Here is a 22,095-nt window from a genome sequence, read left to right as displayed (position 1 = left end):
AAGGGAAAAAAATATTTTTTTTACTTTTTACAAGAGTATATAAGTTATTTTCTTATAGTATATAAGTTATTTTTTAGTATATTAGTTATTTTCTTCCTCCGTTCAGCATGCCTTCATAGTGTAACGGTAACACACTCGGCGCGTATTCGTTCCTGGTTCGAGTCCCGGCTAGGGCATTGCACATTTTTCGCAACTCATGTTTCAAAATAACCTGATTACTCTACAATTGCATTTAAAAAAATATAATTAAAAACATTACATGTGTTTATATTATTGTTACGGTTAATACTTGTTTAATTTGTATTCTTGTTCATGCTATTAGCTATGTAGAGCATAACGTTAAATACAAGTAGAAATTTCTTATTTTTCAGGCATTACAGTTACGAGCACAAACTGGCCTGCCTGCTGTGGAAAGTGGAGATGAAGGATTTGATCCTTTTAAGGGCTGACCACGATGGAGATTTACAGAGATTCAATAATAATTTTAACGTCAGTATATTGATACTTTATGTCTCACACTTACTTTTTCCTTTGATTGTTCGAAATGAAACTTCCTTATTCAAAATGTAAAAACAAACTGAAGTATCTTTAGCAATAACTGGATATTGCCAGAGGGAAATAAAAATTACGCTTGGTTTATATGATCTGCTAGTTAGGAGTTCTGCTAGTTAGTTGCTCAACGGCTACACAGAGAGAGAAACCCGTAAGTGTGCTCTGACCTCATATCAGCGTGATAATCCTAAAGACAAGGATAACGCAACGCTGCAGATATCCTGTTCAAAAGAATCGATTAGTAAACGTGGCCTTCAGCAGGCAGAACACGCTCTGATTTCTACCCGCTGAAACCTTCCTTTAAAAACTATCTCCTTTCTACCGCAGATAAACTGAAAACGAGAAAGATAGTAAAGCAAATTGACATAAAAAACTGGTTAGTAAAACTAAATAAATTCTTATACACTTATATTTGGTCGCATGTATTGATGTGCAAATTAATGTGAACAAGAGGGAATTTTCACATAATTTGATTTCCTAAGTTTGGCAAACCTGATTTCCAGCGCTCACCTGTTTACTGTTTTGTACTGTATTATGGCTCTAGCGTAGAATTTAGCGACAAATTTTGTTCAGTTTTGGCGATGAAACCCCATTTTTGGTTACCGAGATAATTTAACCTTATTTTAGCTTCCTGATTTTTTTGAGGTGAAAATGGATCGATGTGTACATGAACAAAGTTAAAGCAGTGCACAATACCTATTTTGTGCAATTCTCTGATGTTTTTTTTAAGTGAAAATAGATCGATGTGTACAAGCACATCGAGTTTATCCAATTCTTTGACTTCTAATTTTGGTTTTGTGTAGCGGTCATCTTGAAATTGTGCTTTCCTGGCGCCGACCTTGGCATCAAAAAAGAATCGCCAAAACAACAAGGGGCACCCAAATATAAACTTTTACCTGTATTACTTTTATGTGATTTAGTGTTGTTCTCTTGAGGTAATAATTTTTTAAGCTATATTAGTTCTGTATTACATGTTGAAAAAGCTGTATTACAGGTTATAAATGATAGACCTAACGCCAAAGAAAAGAATAAAGATGCAGGGATTAAGCTAAAACTCATCTATGGCACAGAGGAACATTTCTAAAGTGTATAATGTAGGTTTGGATGCTGTTAACAAAATTATTAAACTGTTCAATGGGACAAGTAGTTTATACCACCAGCGGAAACGAAAGTGTGGGAGAAAGCGTAAAACTTAGTGCCAAGGATGACTCCAGTGTTCTTCAGAGGATACTAGAATCTGGTCGTATGGGTCTCCATCTTTCAGGATGAAAATGAGACTATCGTGAGCAAGAAAATATGAAAAATGGAGGGAAAAAAGTATCATTTTCGGATGAAACCCACTTCGCTACTCAAGGCTAGAGATCTAGCTACGTTGGGAGATCAAACAACGAAGAACTGTCTCCTAAACATTTCGATCAGTGTTTAAAATATTCCTTTAAGAAAATGTTTTGGTAGTGTTTTCCTGTTCATGGGCCAGGATCATTATTGCGAATAGTTGGAATGATGAAATTCCGACGAATATGTTGAAAAGTCTTCAGCTTAACTACTTGTCAGGACTTTTGCTTCTCTTGATTTGCTTCGGGAACATGATGTGTCCTGAATAGGAAGAAGGAGCTTACTCAAGCTATGTTCAAGATTTGTGTGTAACAGACGATACAAGCAGGAAGGGTATACGAAACCCTTTATTTTCTATACTTTTACAAGTACTCCCGAACTTCGGGATACAGAGACCAACCACTTGTGGTCTGAACGTAAGAATATAAAACTACTAACTAAAACTCTAACTAAAAGCTAACTTTGAATTAGTATACAAATGCCTAGTACTAAGACTGGCTTTTATTTAAAAGGGTACGTATGTAGTATGCCGAGCTGCTGAAACTACAATACGTTTTCAAATATCAAGAGGGCTAAACCTCTGGCCTTAAAGGCAACCAGCAACGGAGTAAAAACTCGTAGAACTGCAGTGGCAAGCGGCTTGCTTCCTAAATATCTTTCTCTCACCCTAACTCTTGGCAAAAAGCCACAACTTAAATACTTCGGCGTTAGCAAGACAATTTGCATAAACAAGTTAAAGCATTTAATTTTGGCCGGAAGTAGAAAATAAGAAGTGATAGTACAGTTTTAAAATAAAATAAACGTTAGTAAAACTTAGGATCCTTACACACTAGATAGGGCAAAACCTCTGTTTTATGGGATCGTATCAGAAACGTTCATTAATTGAAATGAATCGGTTCTTTCCTACGAGTTACCGCAAACTAACAATAAACTTGATTAAAAACTCCGGAAACGATTAATAATTAATAAACGAGTGAATTAAGAGTGATGAGCGAGGGGGGAAATCAAACAATCAAGGGAATCGGGAACGATTATCCTAGTTGGAGCAAATAGTGAAATAAATGGAACAAGCAGTGGGATCGGAAGGACCGACTCAATAAAGCTATAACACACAGAACTGTAGTTTTAACTACAGTTTCAACTTTAGTTTTGGCTGCAGTTTCAACTGCAGTTTTCAGATTCCCTTATGCATGCTTTCCACACAGAATTAACAATAAAACTCTAGAATACAATTTTTTTATTTCAAAAAATTGGGAAATGATGAAAATTAAAATCGTTTTTAACATTAGAATTAGCATTCTTTTATCACCTAAAATAGGAATCGAATTTTCTGGCACGCTTCCAACAAGACCTCCGCTCGTTGCTGGCAAATCAGGCGTTGGCTCAATAAAATGAATCAATTCATGAACGAATAGCACATCTCTGTTCTTGGCATGTTTCCAGCAAGAGCAATCCGTGCACTGTAAAAGTGCAACCTCTCTGCTTTCTGGAATCAAAATTCTTCATTCTCTCAGTAAAGTGAATCGGTTCTTTGAATCACATTCAGAGCAGATCGTGCAACTCTACTGTATACCTATTAACATCACAAGGATTATTTTTAAATTATCAGATCTTTCACACTCCAGTGAATGAAAAGAAAGCATGAAGTAAAGTTATTTTTAATGGATAAGAACATCTTAAAGAACTATATTAAATCGTGAATAAAGGTATTTCTCTTTCTAGGAAGTTGAAAATGGGCAAGATGATTCGGTTGCGAAATTCGAAGACTTGGCAACTGGAAGAACGCAATCTAAAGTCGGTTTCTACAAAGGTAATGCCGTATACATTTATCATGTGTACAAGAAAAGCATAGATCTCACAAGATGCCTCAGGAAAGAAATGATACAGGTTTGTTGCATATTTGAGACATAGATTTCCTGAAACAATATCTTTTAATTAACAAAGAGATGCTAAGGCAAAAAGAATCAGCAAATTATTCATACATCTGTAGGATTAGTTTCGAAGGTTTAAATATATAACATTAGAAGAAGAATAATTTCCTTAAAAAGACCTTTGTAGACGCGTTTCACATTCATGAAAGTGTTTCAGTTCTAATTAACGTTCTGGATTCCAGTCCGTCTTTACCTTCAGCTTTTAAGAAGATTATTTCTTAGTTGTTTACACTTTTTCATTGATAGATAGTGCCAGTAGCTTAACGTCCTTCCTTTCGTTGTTATCGCATGAAGACAGGCTTCTCTTTTGTTATTTGCACTTCCGCAAATGAAAAAGAGAGTTCAATTTTTAAACTTTGGAAACTAGTCTTGTAAATTTATGAATATTACGGTCACTCTTGTTGCCTTAACCCTCCAATAATCGTTTTTCGACGTGTTATTTTAACTCAGATTCAACAAAGGTGTTAAGTTATTTGAAATTTTTGTTTAACAAACTCAGCAATTGGGAAGCGAGATGTGGCAACGTTTTAAGACTTTTATTTCCGGCGAGCCAGACTGTTACCATTTTGAAAAATGTAAGATCTTTCAATTTTACTCCATAAATTCGGCTATTGGAAACTTTCAAATTTAATCCTTCTTTTAGTGATTAGCAAACCAAGGGATTGAGAAGCTATAAACGCAGTTTTTATTTTATTTTTTTTTTCGGAAATACCTTTTAATCTGATAAATTTGAATGAAAATGCATTTAAATCACGAGATATCTAATTAAAAATTAAATATTAAATATTTAATATAAATATTTTTATGAAATATATATAAATACTTTTATGAAATATATATAAATATTTTTAGGAAATTATATTAGCTGGTCTCATTAAAACCATTATTCACTTTTTTTTCCTTTTTATGATAGTCCTTTCAGGCGGCTAGTTTTCAAACAACTAATATAGCAAATATAAAAAAATCTGATGCGTACACCACATGACTTCCTTGTACGGAATATTAAATTATATGCATTTTTTCTTGCCTTTCTTTTAAACTTATTGGATTGAATTAAATCTACTTCGCCGACAGCGCATAAACCACAATAGAATAAATGCATTCTTTAAAATTCACTCTAGTATTTCTTTACCATAGCGATACTCTGGCGCTAGATCCACTTAACAGTATTATATTTCGTTCATATTATAACTCATAATGCACAAAATTTATATCATTTAAAAAATAGAATTATCTAATCGTTGCCACATGTTCTATTCAAATACTATAATAAAGCTAGAACGATGTATAAAAGAAATTAAGCAAACAAAACAAAAAAGAAACAGTTTTTCACAGACGATTGAGTATTTCTCATTCAATTAATTCAGTTCTCACTTCGCGACAAAGCAAAAATACATAAAAACTCAAAATATCTGTATTGAAAATTACGAAGTAAATCATAAACACTTATTTCCTCGAAAAAATTTCAGAAAGGATTAAACATGATTTAATTCGCAATAATAAATGAAGGCGTTAGCTTTGTTGTTGCGAAGCAACGTTTCTCTAGATTGGCAACAAATCCACTAGTCTGTTGTTTCAAATGTAAACAAGCAATGGCTGCCATCAAAATAATTATTAAGTTTAGCGGCACTTAAACAACTTTAAAATTGTTGATAATTCTAAAAATATTGTATACAGATTTACTAAAGACATAAAAATCTTAACCGTAAGATAAGAACAACATAATTCAATCATTTTTAAAGCAAAAAATGCACAATTTACAAACATATAAGAGTAAAGAAACTGAGATCACTGAGCCGGGTAACAGAGTGGATATATATATAAATATATTTATATACTTTTGGTGCGGCCGATTGCAACCAAAGTACGAGATGCACATCTACATGTTATAGCAGTCCTATATACAAAATTTCAACTTTCTGAGGCTACTCGTTTTTGAGTTATGCGAGATACGTACGTACGTTCATACAGACGCCACGAAAAATTCTCTTCAGAATTCATTTTAAAGCAGTTTCATAATTTTTTTGGAGGAAAAGTCTTTTATTCTGTCCTTACGTACAGATGTCAGGCAAAAACATCGTTAAATTGCATTCGATAGTTACCATTATTATTATCAAAATGGATATTTTCGTTGAAATATGCTGCCTGAAACTTTTCGCTATTACAATACTTCCTTTTTACTTCGTGTAAGGAAGTAAAAAGTATGGCAACCCGTAACACTCTGTCAGGAATTCTAAAGTTAGGCTGTTTTATTTTGTGCTTTTGCAGTTGAATTTATGTCATGTAATTGCGAAGAAAACGATGGTTAATAATAAAGCTGCAATGAGAAAAGTTTGGAAACTTGTGATGCTCAGGGAGAGTATAAAATACCTTATCCTCTGATGCACCGTTAAAATCTGCACCCTTTCTTTCTTCCTTTATTCTTTACACGTATAATATCTTACATTCCTTTTCTTTTCAGATCAGAGAAATGAGGCATGAGAATATCAACCCATTCATAGGAGCTTGTGTTGACCATCCTAACATTTGTATATTAACTCTTTATTGTGCGCGTGGTAGTCTTCAAGTAAGTATACCTTAAAGACTGGTGTTCTTGGCTAGTTTTAAATTAAAAACATATCTTTCTTGAATCAAAATGCGATGCAAAACAATGAATAATAATGTCTCAAAATAGAATCATAGTACTGTAATGATATCTCAAATGCAATAATGCTCATATAACTATGATAAATTATTAACAAAAAAATCAGCGTAAAACTAAATTGTCACCACGCGAGCTTATTTCTCCAGATTTAACTGCTTTAAAACGCAGAAGTTGTCCGCACATTTTGAGATGATTTTTCTTTGTTTGGAGTCGTCTACTTGAAAATTTTTTGACTGCAGCTATATTTTTGAAAGTATAAATTATCGTCGGCTATTTGACAGCTTTGTTTTCATGCAAAATGGTGCTTTTAAAGAAGCAATGGATGGAAGGCTATGTTTGTGCTCTTTATGACAAAAATTATTTGTATCTAGTTATTAGTGTTAGTCTTTCGATATCTAAAGCTACGACAGGTAACACCGTCAACAAGAAAAGAGGAAAGCGTTGAAGTGTGGCTCAAAGTGGAAACATGTTCCAAATGCATATCCAAGGAAAAGACCGAATGTTTCGAATATTGAAAAGGTCAGATGTTAAAGGAAAATTCACCAAACGAAAGGAAAGTTGGAAAGTCATTAGAATCCTCAGTGTTAGTTGTAAACAAAGGGATTAATGCTGAGCTGAATCGTAAAAAGGCGGAAAGGACCGAGGTCGAACTATCAGTGTTCAGAGACTTTACCGCTGGCTGTGAGCGTTAATTGGCAGTTCAGTGTATTGCCATATGCAGTTCTTTATTAGAAATGCTTACTTGTTTGTGACAACAAAAGGTGTATTGAAATGTAGTTATGGAGTGCTTCACAAATCGAAGTAGGCATTTGTAGCTTTTTTAACTGGTGGTTCACAGAGAATTTTTCCCTTCTCCAATGAATGACTTCGTAGTGTAAGTAATAGCACATACGGCTAACAGTTGGAAGATCCTGAGTTCGAATTCCGCTGAGGGCTTCGTTGATTTATCACGTTTGTTGTTTCAAAAAATTCAAAATAGTCTTGTAGTATATTTGCGACCGACTAAAATAAACTGGATGATAGATCGTCACTCTCTATATATCGATACTGAATCTTCTGCATTCCCTTACCTTTTAAATGTCTTTTAAGTGGAGGAGAATGTAAGGAATTTCTTACTTCCTTACGTTCTCTGTTATTTTGTACAAGGTTGACGAATTATCATCCCATTCCATTCATTCAACACCTTTCCTTTAGAGAGCGTCAGACAATTCAACTACGCTTTGTGGATGTGCATTGTCATTCATGAACAGGACATGTAGACCATCGCACCACCGAAACGACGAGCATGGTTCAATGGTTCAGAAGGTTCTCGATGCAGCAGCCCTGGGATGCAGTTGCTACCTTCATCAAACATGCTAAACTGTGTTCTGCCTTTGGGCATGATTCCCAGGTCATTGGGCCATTGGGCATAGACACCTCAGTTGTGACGACCAGCTTTATATACATTTTGTTAGTGATGAAACATTTCCTCCTGTGTCATACTAGCTGATATGCAACAAAATGTCCATGAAGAAAATCGTTATGGCTGAGGCATGTGGAAGAGGGGGAACATTATGTACAACCGCAGCGCACCCCTTTTTTATCTTTGATTCAGGTACTCTTACATCCCAGATATTATGCATCGAGTTTCTACTGGGTCGTGTTCGTCTTTTAAGCGGTCCAGAATTTTTGTTCATGAACGAAAATGCAAGTGCAGGGCATGCCACAGAACACTGGATGTTTTCCGTAGACGTGTTACACAAAGAAATCATACTCCGTGGACTGCGCAAGAACTCAAAATCATCGTCGTCTGTAATGAAGGGGACAATATTCTCCAAAAGCCTCTTAACAGTTTAGTGGAAAACACGCAGAACAACATGAATCGTGCGTTAGTATCCGAGATTACCCATCCAACTGACGCATTCCTTTACATATGTCATCATTCCGACCGGAAAGGAGTATAATTCTCTGGAGTTGCTTTTAGTGAAAGGCAGGTGTTATAAGAATTAGATCTTAAAAAATATTTACTTTTCATTTGTAATAAATCTTTATCTTAACAGTTGGTTATAAATCTTTATCTTTCAATTAGTCATAAATCTTTATCTCTTATTTGGTCATAAATCTTTATCTTTCAATTAGTGGTAAATCCTTAGCTTTCAATTGGTCATTAATCTTTATCTCTCATTTGGTCATAAATCTTTATCTTTCAAGTGGTGGTAAATCTTTATCTTTTATCTGGTCATTAATCTTTATATCTCATGTGGTCATAAATCTTTATCTTTCAAATGGTGTTAAATCTTCATCTCTCAAATGGTCATAAATAAACGCCAAAATATGTTTTCTCTCTCCTTTCATTTCAATGTCCTGGAAACCTCTTCCTTCGACTTGAAGTTCCTCCCGCGTTTATCTTAATATCAAATCTTTATCTTATCGTAAATATCTGTTAAAATTTCACAGGCATATCTGTAGAAAGGTTTTCGTTACGGAACGTTTTGACATTTTAATCACTGTTCATTTTCATTCGGATTTTAGAGCTAATTTGGAGAAATTATTGGAATATGACGACATATTTTACTTGAAATACGTGATTGAAATAAAGCTGCAATATAGACGAAAGTACCTATAACCGAGCATTTTCCTCTTGCGCTCGTTATGGATCACTGCTTCTCACACATTCATTCAAAATCTTAAAATTTTTCTTTATTGCTCTCAATAAATTAAAACTAATTCTTCCCAGTGTCTATGTCTTTGCAATATTTATTACGTTAATAACAAATTTATTCATTCCTAGGATGTACTGAAGAATACAGACCTCCATTTGGATACCATGTTCGTTGCATCACTTGTTGCTGATTTAGTAAAGGTAAGAACAGTAATTGCTGTAGAGGCTGGTTAATGTTTTTATGCTGATTTTGTTGTCAAATTTCCTACGCGTTTGTATATGAAAACATAGAAAATACTCATTGGAATTGCCAAATTCGTTAATATCATAAAAATATTATAGAATATACAAGGTAACCAAAAGCGTTCTTCCCGTTTCTGATATGACATTGGAAGAGTGAACACCAACATAAAAATACGCCAAACCTGGTGATGAAGTGGTTATGATGAGAATCCGGACATTGACCAAGTGTATAAAAGCGCGTTGCATAGGTACTTCAAACATACTAAGCCTAGTGCTCAGGCACCCAGGTGTAGCAAACACCGTTCCACAGAGGAGGACTTCAAACATAATCCATACCTGTTGTAAAGCATGCTAAGTACTTAGGAGTTACCTTGAATAGTAAAATGACATGGACTAACCACATTAATAGTATGATAAATAAAGCCATCTATGTAATGAAATGCTTATATCCTATGTTAGGATGTTTCTCAAAACTTGACCTCCCCAAAAAGAGATTAATCTATCTTTCACTATTCGTCCTATCATGACGTATGCCTCACCAGCCTGGACTACTGGGTCAAAGACTGACTGGAATAAGCTTCAGGTTGTGCAAAATCGTTTCGTAAGACTGATAACTAGTGCTCATTACTTTCTGAGGAACGAAGTACTCCACAAGGACTTAAAAATCCAGCCACTGGTTACTTTCTTCTTACGCAAAACAAATAACAAATTCTTCAAGAAAGCTAAAGGCTGTGCCATCTGAATTTATTTAATCTATTTCATTATGAAATATTAGACGAAGATAGACATCTTTGTCCATTTACTGCTTTTATCCTGAATAGCAATCAGAACTTTCCTACGTAATTTCTATCTATTCCATCTAGTGACTATTGGAACTCTTAAGTCCAAAACGAAGCAGCATTCATCAGAGCACTTGGGAGGCTGGCCTCCCACGTGACCTGTTCACACCGCTATTCAGATATTTTTCCTGAAATATTAAGCTTTCCTGAAACTATGTATATAATCTATATTTAAACAAGAACATTGTTTTTCAGTTGTTTATTCTGCATGTTATTTAATATTTTTCTCGTATTTTGTATAATAGTATGTTACTTTTTTGGCGAATGCTTCAACACCAATCAGATGTCAACTCAGAACTCACGTGACTTTGGTCACACTCCTTTCTAAACCGCCCAACTCAAGCATTTCTCTACCTCCAACGCTCTTAGAAGCATATAAATCTAAACAGCCGGAACACAGCACGTAATTACTGCGTGCTAATCGCGGCTTAAAGAGGAACTTGGTAAAACTTCAAACATAACTCACACAGCGACTGATTGAAATGAACGTGTCAAAGGCGCCCGTTTGGAGTTGTTTGCGGTAGGATTTTAAAATGGGCCTGTCAGCAGCAGAACCAAGTCGTTGGGGATGATGCCGTTAACGAACAAAAAGCTAGGCAATGGTTCCAGAAGTTCAGAACAAGGGACGTCTCTTAGTGATGCACGACGCAGCGGTCTGCAGCAACCATTGGACTATGAGGCCTTGAGAGCAGCCATAGAGAGTGACAGGAGCCAAACATGGGGTGAGCCTGCTCTCATTGGTCTTGTCATTTCTTGATGACCCGTAGTCGCACGAATTTTGATGCAGATATGCAACGAAACTGTGGTCTGGTTGATTGTTTGTCGAGTCCCGATAAATGCGTGCAGCGGCTCGTCCATTACCCTCAGCTATGTCATACACTAAGTGCATGTCTGCAAGTTCTGCGCTTTCCATGCTCTTCATACGGTGATTACCGCTCGAAAGAGGCAATCCTCACTTTCCACTAGCACTCCTCTGTACAGCAGCCCCTGGCGGCATACATTGACGTTTCTGGGCATGGATTTCTATGCAATTCTTAATTCTTATGATGTGCCCTATCTCCCCCAGAAGTTTGTCGCAACATTTACGGGACACCGTGTCTAATAATTTCAAATCATGATAATGAAAGTTAACTCTAATCATACAGAAGAGCACAACTGATCTTATCTTGTACATATTATTCTAGAAAATAATGTTCATACAAGAAAAAATGTTTCAAATAATGTTGATTTCTCCGATTTAAATAATTGATTCTACTAATCTTCCTAATTTGAAAATAATCTATATCAGCTCCACAAATTAATCATGAACAATCCCCTGTCATTAGTCAATGCCTTCAGCACCATGTAGGTGACAGTATAACTTCGCTTAGCTCCCTCCTAGTTTTGGCATAGTAGAGAGAAATCCCTTGGAGATATATCAAAGGATCTCCTACCCTCAACTTCTCAATAGAATTTCTGGCTAGATGGTATTTATGTGACCCCATACAGATAACATAACAGAGAATATTAAAACCACCGTTTCCCACTGGCACAATTATTTTTAAGAGCCTTTAGGAAAAATCAGATTATCCGCTTTACATTACTGTCTGTTTTTATTCAAAAACATCGGCACTCAATAAACTACACATTTTGTTTTTATTTTAAATAAAAAAATGCAAATTTCTTGTTATGTTTTTATTTTCAATTTAAAAAATTGAAAATTTCGTATTATTTTAAAGATATTTTGCACCCGAATAGCCTCGATCCTCACTATTTGTCCGTATCATTTTTCAAATAAAAGGACGTAGTTACCCAATGTCATCGCATGTATTAGTTTTAAAGAAATAATAGAGCGGAAGCAGAAAACAATTGTATGGAAACAGTTCATCGGGAATTCTAAACATATGCTACTTTTAAATATATTATGATTTTTCTCTTGAATTTTATGTGGCGTAAGTGCAAAGGAAGTGGTGCTTAATAATAAAATTAAAATGACAAAAAAAAAAAAAAAAAAGGTTGGGTTAGCAGGAGAGAGTTCAAGAACAAATTGCTAAACCACGAGCTCAGCAAAAGCGTGAAAAAGGCCTAACAAGTTCCCTGGTGCAGCAAATCTTCATACTGATCTCCGCACAATTTTACTTGTTATTAAATTAGAAACTTATTATTACAAAGGCACATTTCTGCCTAAGCATAAGACTGCTGACTGAAATCTCATTTAATTTCTTTCTCCATACACTGCTCATAATAACCAGAGAAATCAACGGTTATTTTAGCCCGCGAGCACGCATGTGGTGTCTGTTTGACACCACCTCCATAAAATGGAATGCTCCATATACTTCCAATTACAGATGTGTTTTAAATGACGAAAATATTCATGCTTTGGCAATTTAAATTTTCTTTAAATTTAATTTTGGATAAATAACGAAATAACCTCCATAAAATGGAATGCTCCATATACTTCCAATTACAGAAGTGTTTTAAATGACGAAAATATTCATGCTTTGGCAATTTAAATTTTTTTTTAGATTTAATCTTGGATAAATAACGAAATCTAATTTTTAATCCGATCTCCCGGTTGCTATACTTATATCGGCAAAGTTTTATCCTCGTTCTGAAAAGATAAAAGTACAAGAAGTTTTGACTCCTGTGAGACAAAAATTTTCCAGGATATTGAATTTCAAAATTTTAAAATAAATGGAGAAATAAATAAATGAAAAATGTGTATAATTTAGTAGGCTTACAAGGAAGTCATGTGATGTCCATATCAGACTTTTCTTTTCTTACAAATGTTCTAGTTTCATTATATGAATGGTTATTCCTTTTCCATAAAATAGGGCATGATATACATTCACGAGAGCGAGATTGTGTCTCATGGCAACCTGAAATCATCCAACTGCGTCGTTGACAGTCGCTGGATGTTAAAGATTACCGATTTCGGGCTACACGAATTCAGAGCCAATCAAGATCCACCGCCTGATGTCCAAGAAATGAGAGCGAAATGTAAGTCCTTCACTTTATTTTTATGCGTTACGTCTATCTATATAAATAAATAAGAGTATTCTTGTGCTTTTAATTCATACAAATCTAGAGTGTTATTCCAGTCTTGATGAAATATTGCACACTTGACTCTTAAAACCAGAGGAATTTCACTGCATAAAATTTCTCAAAAACCATCTCACGTGGTCCACACTATTTATATATTTTGTTCGAATTTGATGAACTTTTGGTTTACAATTCAGCTGCTTAAAGACATTGTACTGTCACTCCGCAAAACGCAGGATATTTATTTTTCAAATTGGATCAGAAATCTCGGTGATATAAAGTAAGTGTGATAACTTATTTCATATCGGAGAAAAATCACTTTCTAAATACGATTTCGAAAAACAACTTCGTGGGGCCCACACTTAGGACGTTTATATTAGAAAGCTGCACTCACGTCAGCTATCTTAGGTTCACTTCGATTTGTTCCGTTACCGCTGTCAGTGGAAAACATGCTAAGCAAAGAATTTATAAGTGTTTTTTTACAAAAAATAGATGTTATACACAACTTTGAATTTTGAAACCATGTCACCCACCTAGGTTCACGTCGCCACTATTGCGTTCCCGCTGTCAATTCTTAATAAAAGCGTTAGATTGCGCCACGCGTGTTTACTCTTTAAAACTGTGTAGAACTTTAAGCATTTAAGTACGCTCTCTATCAATGTTTTGGGGGATATGTCTAAAACGGAGAATAAATTGACCAAAAGTGGATAGCGATTTTCCGAAAAAAGACAACCTATAACAAACAGGTATCAGTTCTTACTAAAGTCATTAGAAGTCACCGTTTAGTTAGCTCCTTAATAACAGTGTAGAGCTTTCCGGAACATTGTAAAACCCTCAAAGCAGAATTTAAGTGCTTTCTCTGTCATGACTTGTATGTCTTTTTATCTGCTTTGGAAACATGATGTATCCTGAATAGGAACAGGGAGCTTACTCAAGCTATGTTCAAATATGTGTGTGGAATAGACAACACCAGCAGGTAGAGTTGACTTTAAACTTTATTCTCTATAAGATTACAGGTGCTCCCGCACTACGGGATACAGAGACCAACCACTTGTGGCCTGAACGTAAAAATATAAAACTACTAACTAAAATTCTAAATAAGGAGCTAACTTTGAATTAGTTTACAAATGCCTCACACTAAGACTGGCCTATTAAAAGATTACGTATGTGGTACGCAAACTGCCGAAACTACAGTACGTTTTAAATATCAAGAGGACTAAACCTCTGGCCTTAGAGGCAAGCAGCAACTGGTTGAAAACTCGTACGGAATGCAATGGCAAAGCGGCTCACTTTTCCTCTCTCTCACTCTTGGCAAAAAGCCACAACTTAAATACTTGGGCGTTAGCAAGTACAATTTGCATAAACAACACATTTAATTCTGGCCGGAAGTGGAAAATAAGAAAAGATAGTAAAGTTTTAAAATAAAGTAAACTTTAGTAAAACTTCCTTACGCGTAAAGCCGGGAAATGTCGGATACTAATTAGTTATTTAGTTGCTAACTAGTTAGTAACTAGTAATTCAACTAGTGATTAAATAATAAGAAACCTATACATATGTAGATTCTGTGAATTTCAAATGCAGATGATTTTTTAGACGACATGAAAAAAGAAATTGAGAGTTAAATAAAAAAAACAGAGTTATGCTTTGCTGGAATGGCAACATCAGAACTGTATTCTAAAGATTTGGCATAAAAAAATTGTACTGATACAAAAAGGTTTAAGATGGAGTAATCTGAGCTTTTTTAAAGTTTTAAATATAATTGTTAACATTTTCAAAAAGGTGGAGATTACCTTTGAAGAAACTAATTTTTATATTTCATGAAACTTTATTAAATTCAATGAATTGTGGGAAGATCGAAAGGAACATTGAATATGAAACATGGAGAGGGAACATGGAATGTGGAATGAAGTAAGAAAGTATGATCCTCGCACTGTAGAAAAACGGCGGCACCTATAACTACTAACTTATGAGCGCACATAAATCCTCTATATAAAGGTGCACACCTCGAAACAGAGATTTGAGTTTCGAATTGCTTTTTATATATTTTTTGCTTATTACGAACTTAATTTTGGTTAAGTCTGTGATTTGAAAGCAAAATGTTTTTTTACTTTTAGTCACTCGGCAAACCAAATAGGCAAAGCGTAAAATATTTGGTTTTCGATATTATACGTAACACTAAAATACACATTTCCAACATACAATCGAACTCGTTTAAAATGAGCGGGAAGGAGCCGCGATAAGTGCCTGTTAAAAACGGGTTCGTGAAAAAAATCATAAAAACTATATTACATACTATACTTATTAGATTAAAGGGCATTAGCACAGAAGGGCTATTAATTTCGTTTTCGCATTTTGCGTTGAAAACTTTAAATGTCGGTTCACTTTTCAAATTGTCGCCACCAAATATTATCACTCTGTGTTATACTTAACGAAATTAAATAATGAAAAATCTGCATAAATGTAGGTATGTCTCTCCCATTGTGATAAATCAACGGTACCTAGAGCCATCAAAATTTGAATAACATAATCTTCCATAGAATATGGGCATCTGAAAGGCCTAATTTGAAATTTGAATTTTGAATCGATAATAAAAGAAATTTTAAAATAATTTTTTAAATATTTTATTAGAAATTTTAAAATATTTTTTTAAATATTTCCAAAAATATTTTTGCGATAATATTTTTATAATAAAATTATTTTGCGATATTGCTGTTTAATTCAATTTTATGGTTTAAGTGCAAAGAACATTTAATAAATAAAGGTAACACACAAAAGGTTAAAAAAAAATCCCTTTGAGCGTAATGTAAAATCTGAAAGCTTTCAAATTTCTTTTATTTATTTTTTTATTTCTGCACAGAACAAAATAAGTTGGTTAATTTGCTTTGAACTACCTTATTGTCTCTTTCTTGTGTTAGTGTTCTTCGAAAAAAGATTCATGGTCTGAACAACATCGTCATTTGCAACCCCCTGGCTTCAAGAAAAGATTTAATTTTTTCTGCACACTCAGAAGCTAAAGAAGCCAAAGAGCATATCGGAGGACCGGTGGGGAAGTTCAGCTTGGAATTCTTAACATTCGTCGCTATCATTGTCCCTTTCATTATTTTTTTGTTCGTCTACTTTAACTTGAATTTCAACTACAATATCCTCGGCAATTGGCATCTCCGAAGTGATAACATTGACCTCAACAGATACATAATTTTTAAATTCTTCTCTACCCGTTTCCAAATTGTCCAAAACGTCTGGTATAACTGTTTTTTATTCTGATGGTTTGATTGGTTGACTTGACATAAGCAAAGCACTCGAGGGCTATCTGCCTAAGGGGACGGAAGCCTTCATGGAGGACTTTCTAAAATGGCTCAATACACGCTTACACATGGGGAAAACTATGAGAACGCTCACGCAGGCAGCCCGTTCACCATTGGAACCAACTACCAGTGTTCCATTTTAACTACCATTTTAACTACAGTTTAACCATTTTAACCAACTACCATTTTTAACTACCAGTGTTCAACGACTTTACCGCTTGGCCGCTGGTGGGCGCTTTCTATTTTGAAAGGCTTTTATTAATTTTTGCAGCAGGCCCCACTTGATTGTGATCCAATTTGTCCACGGCTATTTTGAGAACGTTAACCGAACGGAAACATTAAAGATTGAGAAAAAATCATCCTTCAATCCAGCAGTGAAAATAACTTCAAACAGCAGAATTTCAATTCAAAAATCCAGAATTTGTATTAAGAAAATGTAAAAAAATTTGTTTGTGAACTGTTTGTAATGGCTTTAACGCGATAGTTTATTTATGAACGGTTCATTACATTTCTGGAAATTATGTGACCGTGTCTATATCATTAAATTTAATACTGGAAGGGCATCCCGCAATCACTGGAAAAAGAACATGCCAATTTTAAATAGGCCCCCCCAAAAAAGGCTTGCTTGGTGTAGATGTTTCAGGGGGATTTTTTTTTATTTAAGGATCAGAGAAAAATAATTCTGCAGAAATTTTTTCTCCTGTGTCTGCGATCATCCTCATAATACACAGAACTATTTGAAATCTGAGCCAAAATTAAAATTGCGTTCTTGCTTGATTTGAAATGCTTTACTAAAACCGAAAACAAGCTATTTGGTAACATAATCCTTTACTTGGCGGCATTTTCGAACACTTGAAAATTTTTAGAATCTATTTTTGACCTTATTTGACGACTATATCATTTATCTGGCAGTTTTACTTCAGTTAAAACGTTATTGGATAATATGTACAATTAATCAAAGTAACAAACAGTATGTTTGGTATAGGTTTTAAATAAGATTCTATCGATTTAGAAGCGAACAGTTACAGGCCTCTCTTCATCAGGAGCGACGAAATTCTGCAACAAAAGAAGGAGCCACAGTTGTAATGTGGTTTCAGATATATTGGCCAAACTAAAAAGAGTTAGAGTTCCACATCAAAGAACAGGAATCTCATGTCCAAAAAGTAGAAATCAACAAATCGTCGAGAGCTAATCATAGTTCAAAATTTAATCACAATTTTGACTTTCCCAAAATTATCCAAAGAACTTCTTCTTTGGTGAATTTTCTTGAGGCTTTTTACATTCACAAAAATTTATCGTGTTTAGGTAATGATTTTGATTCCAAGCCAGTGCTCCCTAACGCTTTTAAAATTCTATTAACTTAATTTTTCATATTGTTATTGTTTCTGTGGACAGATGATGCTACCTCCACCTTCCCTTTACTTTGCTTTTGGTGTTAAAGAGAAAATTTTTATTTGGTGTTTAAATACCTTTAAACTTTGCTGCAAGGTGCCGGACAAAATTAACAAAAAAAAAAGCAAAAATCAAATATCAAATAAATGTTTGTAATTCTATTTTAAACTTTAACTTAAACTGATGGCTGTGCCGGATAAAATTAACAAAAAAATCAAATCAAAAATCAAATATCAAATAATTCAAAACATTCAAAATCTATTTCATAATAATCAAATATCATATCGACATTCTTATAAACATTCGTATAGTAAATCTATCAATCAATCGTATATCATATCTATCAATCAATCGTATAGTGGTATAGTACAATTTACTTTTAGGTTTGCGTTGTGAGTAACCTATGTAAAGGGAAAATCAATAACTCCAAATTCAATTAAACTCCATGTTTCTTAAAAGCCTCCGGTTCAAACAAATGGAGGGACATGACAGACCACAGTAAATTATACGCTACAAAAATACACAAATGCAATTAAATTTTAAACACACATTTATTAAATTCTTGAATATATATTATATAATTAAATAATGGATAACTGATCAGCAATACATATTTTTTCTAAGCAAAATAACACATAATACTACACCAAATTACAGCTTATATTAATTAAGATTAACATTATCAAATTCTATTGTATCATAAGTGTAACACTAGTATTTTCTCCCATTTCATCTTCTAACTTTAAGTATTTATCATGGTAATTCACTTTAAGAACACTGATAATTTCCACATCGATTAATTAAATTAAGTAATTGCTCAAATTTCAACAAACATTAAAATGACGACTCTTGCTTGAGTATTAAGATAATTATTGAAGTAAAACAAATAAAAAAAATCACTCACGGGGTGAAGTCCAATCTGCAACACTCACTTTACTCGGGAATACCTTCGTATACTGATTTAATAAGGTGATTTGACAGCTCCACAGTTCGTCCAGCGTCCAAAGTTTACTCGAGCACCACATTATTCCTGCTGTCCTTTATTCACAAAATCATCGTTAATGGAGGCAGACAGTTCTTGCGAATTTTAAAGATGACTTGGTTGCAACACCATTGAAGCTGTCCTTACAATAAATAAATAAATTCCAGAGCATGGAATGATGAAAAAAATCGACGCAGCTGGCACAGGCAGAATAAACAGCAATGCACACCTTAGAAGGGTCCCACACGAGTCTCTTTCATTCTGGAAGCCCCGAAACTCACCATAAGCGTAGAGAACCTTTGGAACAAAATCTAATTAGGAAGTCAAAGCCGGTAAAAACAGGAATACCGCATCAGGATGTCAGGATCACCAAGAGAATCTGCCGAACAATTCTTGGGATAAGAGAAATCGAAATTCTTCTGCTGAGCTCTATGCCTTATACCAACGCAAATTCTCGCCAGCTAAAAGCCGAGAGAAAAATCATACCCTCTGCCGGCTGTTCACGCGGCTCGCGAGAAGCAAGACCCGAAGGGTCAAGCCCCCACTTTTTCTCCTCTTACTCTTCTTGAAAATCAGAATCAGAATGATCTCTAGCCTGGTGCAAGCACCCAGGAAAACTCGGTTTCTCCGCCTCTGTGGGTTCATAGGCTTTCAAAAAAATCATAAAATTAAATCTTACCAATCCCGGAATTTTATGTTATCTAACTTGAGAAAATGACACACCCATGACGAATCAAACACCAGAAAATCTGACAATGCAATCCGAAAAACATCTACACTCACATAACGTGAGAAAAAAAAATAGACCCCCCAACTAACAAGCGAAACTAGCTTTTACGAGTATCCAATTATTTAACTTAGTACACCTCCCACTGTCTTGAAGTAAGAAAACTGCCAAAGCGACAGGAAAAACGATTTCCGTTTCACACGCATTAGCTAAAAGGCGACAATACATACCCTAGTACCTTCATTGTTGGAAAGGCCATAAACCAGATATGTGTCCTCGCAACCGTCTCTCGCCTTTGTTACAATTCCCGCTCAAGAATAATGAGTTAAATAAAACCTTAAGAGCTTAAGAATACTTTTTTTTTAGATTAAAATACACATGAATACAAATAAAAATATTAGAATAATAATAATTTAAAACACATATTAATAATTTAAATTCGCTACATAACATTGGTAACAATCTGGCTGTGGCTCCTTCTTTAGTCGCAATTTCTTTTTGTTCCTGTTGAAAAAGCATCTGTACTTCATCGCTCTCGAAATCGATAGAGTCTTGTTTAAAATCTACGCCTAACACAAGGTTGTTGTTTTGCCTACTTTTGTGTTTAATTTGGCATGTTTCTCTTTTCCCTAGATTCTACAGAATATACCGTAAATGTTGCGATAAACTTCTAGGGAACGTAGGGCATATCATAATGAATTGCATGCTTACCTATACCCGGAAATGTCAGGGGTGAGTAGTCAGAGGTAGAAGATGGGAAAAGAAGCAAGAGTGAATTTGAAACATTTATTGAGCATGAATACAAATGGTGCACGACAGCTTGAATATTACAACAGATGCTTGAAGTTTGCATCATCAGACGCCAAACGTGCCTGACACCAACGGACCATTTGAATGTCGCGAATTATTTGATCTTTCTGGCGCCGGTTCTTCCCGATCTGCTTGACGATGTTCCACCAAATGTGAGGCGCAACATGTGACACCAAATGTGAGGCGCAACATGCCCTGCTCATTTTGGACTGGATGTTCGTAGCCATTGGAACAGATCATTCCCGCATCTATGGATTGGGTGTGGTGGACCGATTCTCTGGCTCCCACGCTCACCGGATTTATCGAACCTTGATTTCGTTTTGTGGGAAGCCATCAGAAGTGTCGTGTATCACGATCCTGTTGTGTCTGAATTGGATCTCGTGGCAAGACTCGCCTGCGCAGCTGCTACAATAAAAAAAATCTCCCGGTGTGTTTGAACATGTCCAGCAATAAATGATCCGTCGGTGTCAGGCATGTTTGGCGTCTGATGGTGCAAACTTCGAGCATCTATTCTAACCTTCAAGCTGTCGTACACCATTTGTATTCATGTCCAATAAAATGTTTCAAATTAATCACTCTTGTTTATTTCCCGTCTTCTACATCTGCTACCACTTACTCCTGACATTTTCGGGCATGGGTTCCTATGCAATTCTTAATCCTTATGATGTGCCCTACCTCCCCTAGAAGTTTGTCTCAACACTTATGATTCACCCTGTATAATACTTTGATCCTATTAACCGAGCCCATCAGCGGCCGAGCGGTAAAGTCGCTGAACACTAGTAGTTCGGTCCGAGGTTCGAATCTCGCGAACGGGCTGGCTGCATAGGAGTTTTCATGGTTTCCCCATGTGTGCATACGAACATACGAGACAGTTTCCCTTCGAAAATTCTCCACGGAGGCATCCCTCCCCTTAGGCAGATAGCCCTTGAGGCTTTGCTGTAATCACATAAATCAAACCAATTAACCGAATTGTTGATCCTAATAAGCATTGTATTTTCCACATATAAACGGGGTGGGACTTCGGCAATTCGATAATAATATCCAAATGATAATATTAACCGCAATCGCATAAAGTGGCGTCTACTGTACAATTGTAAAAATTTTGCTTTTTATCTAACTTTACTGTCTATGTTGCAATCCTATATTTTTAAATTACTTATATTTCCTTTCCTTTTGAAGCCTTATTATGGAGAGCTCCTGAACTGTTACGTATGCTGAATCCTCCTCCTAGAGGAACCCAAAAAGGAGATGTGTACGCATTTGGAATCATTTTATTCGAAATCATGGGTCGGATAGGACCATGGGGTCGACCAGAACCATCCATAAAATGTAAGCCCTGTTTTTAATCAATACTATATATTATTAGAAAAGTTTAACTGTATGGATCTCTTCATATCAATAAATATTGTAATAATAAGATTCAACGAAATTGAAAAGTGTATTTTTGTATTCTTTTTAACCAATGGCCGATTGAAAGGGTAATACAGGGGTGGTAGCTACAATTAACACAAATCCATGGTTATTCCGAGGGCAATTAAAAAAATCACAGTATCATCGTATTTCCTCGAGCATCTCCGCCCCTTTCCTTTTTTAGTCAATTTTATCGTCCAAAACTTCAGAAGACAAAATTAGGAAGTCAATTAATTTCTGAAGGACGCGGTTATAATAAGAAC

At 35.1% G+C, this 22,095-nt stretch overlaps 1 protein-coding gene across 1 annotated transcript in view; it reads left to right on the top strand.

Moving 5' to 3' along the window:
* LOC118204321 (guanylate cyclase 32E-like) overlaps positions 1-22,095 on the top strand; it is a 440,266-nt gene that overhangs the window by 383,566 nt on the left and 34,605 nt on the right. Inside the window, exons 11-16 of the mRNA XM_085819935.1 lie at positions 372-489; positions 3,610-3,774; positions 6,280-6,384; positions 9,233-9,304; positions 12,999-13,164; positions 21,602-21,751. Of these exons, the coding sequence (XP_085676061.1) occupies positions 372-489; positions 3,610-3,774; positions 6,280-6,384; positions 9,233-9,304; positions 12,999-13,164; positions 21,602-21,751 (776 nt within the window). The remainder of the gene's footprint in view (positions 1-371; positions 490-3,609; positions 3,775-6,279; positions 6,385-9,232; positions 9,305-12,998; positions 13,165-21,601; positions 21,752-22,095) is intronic.

This window comes from Stegodyphus dumicola, chromosome 7 (assembly GCF_044657685.1).
Source record: "Stegodyphus dumicola isolate Sdum_Otavi_A_Nest chromosome 7, ASM4465768v1".
In the NCBI taxonomy this organism is placed as follows: Eukaryota; Metazoa; Arthropoda; class Arachnida; order Araneae; family Eresidae; genus Stegodyphus; species Stegodyphus dumicola.
This window is presented reverse-complemented; position numbering and strand designations above follow the sequence as displayed.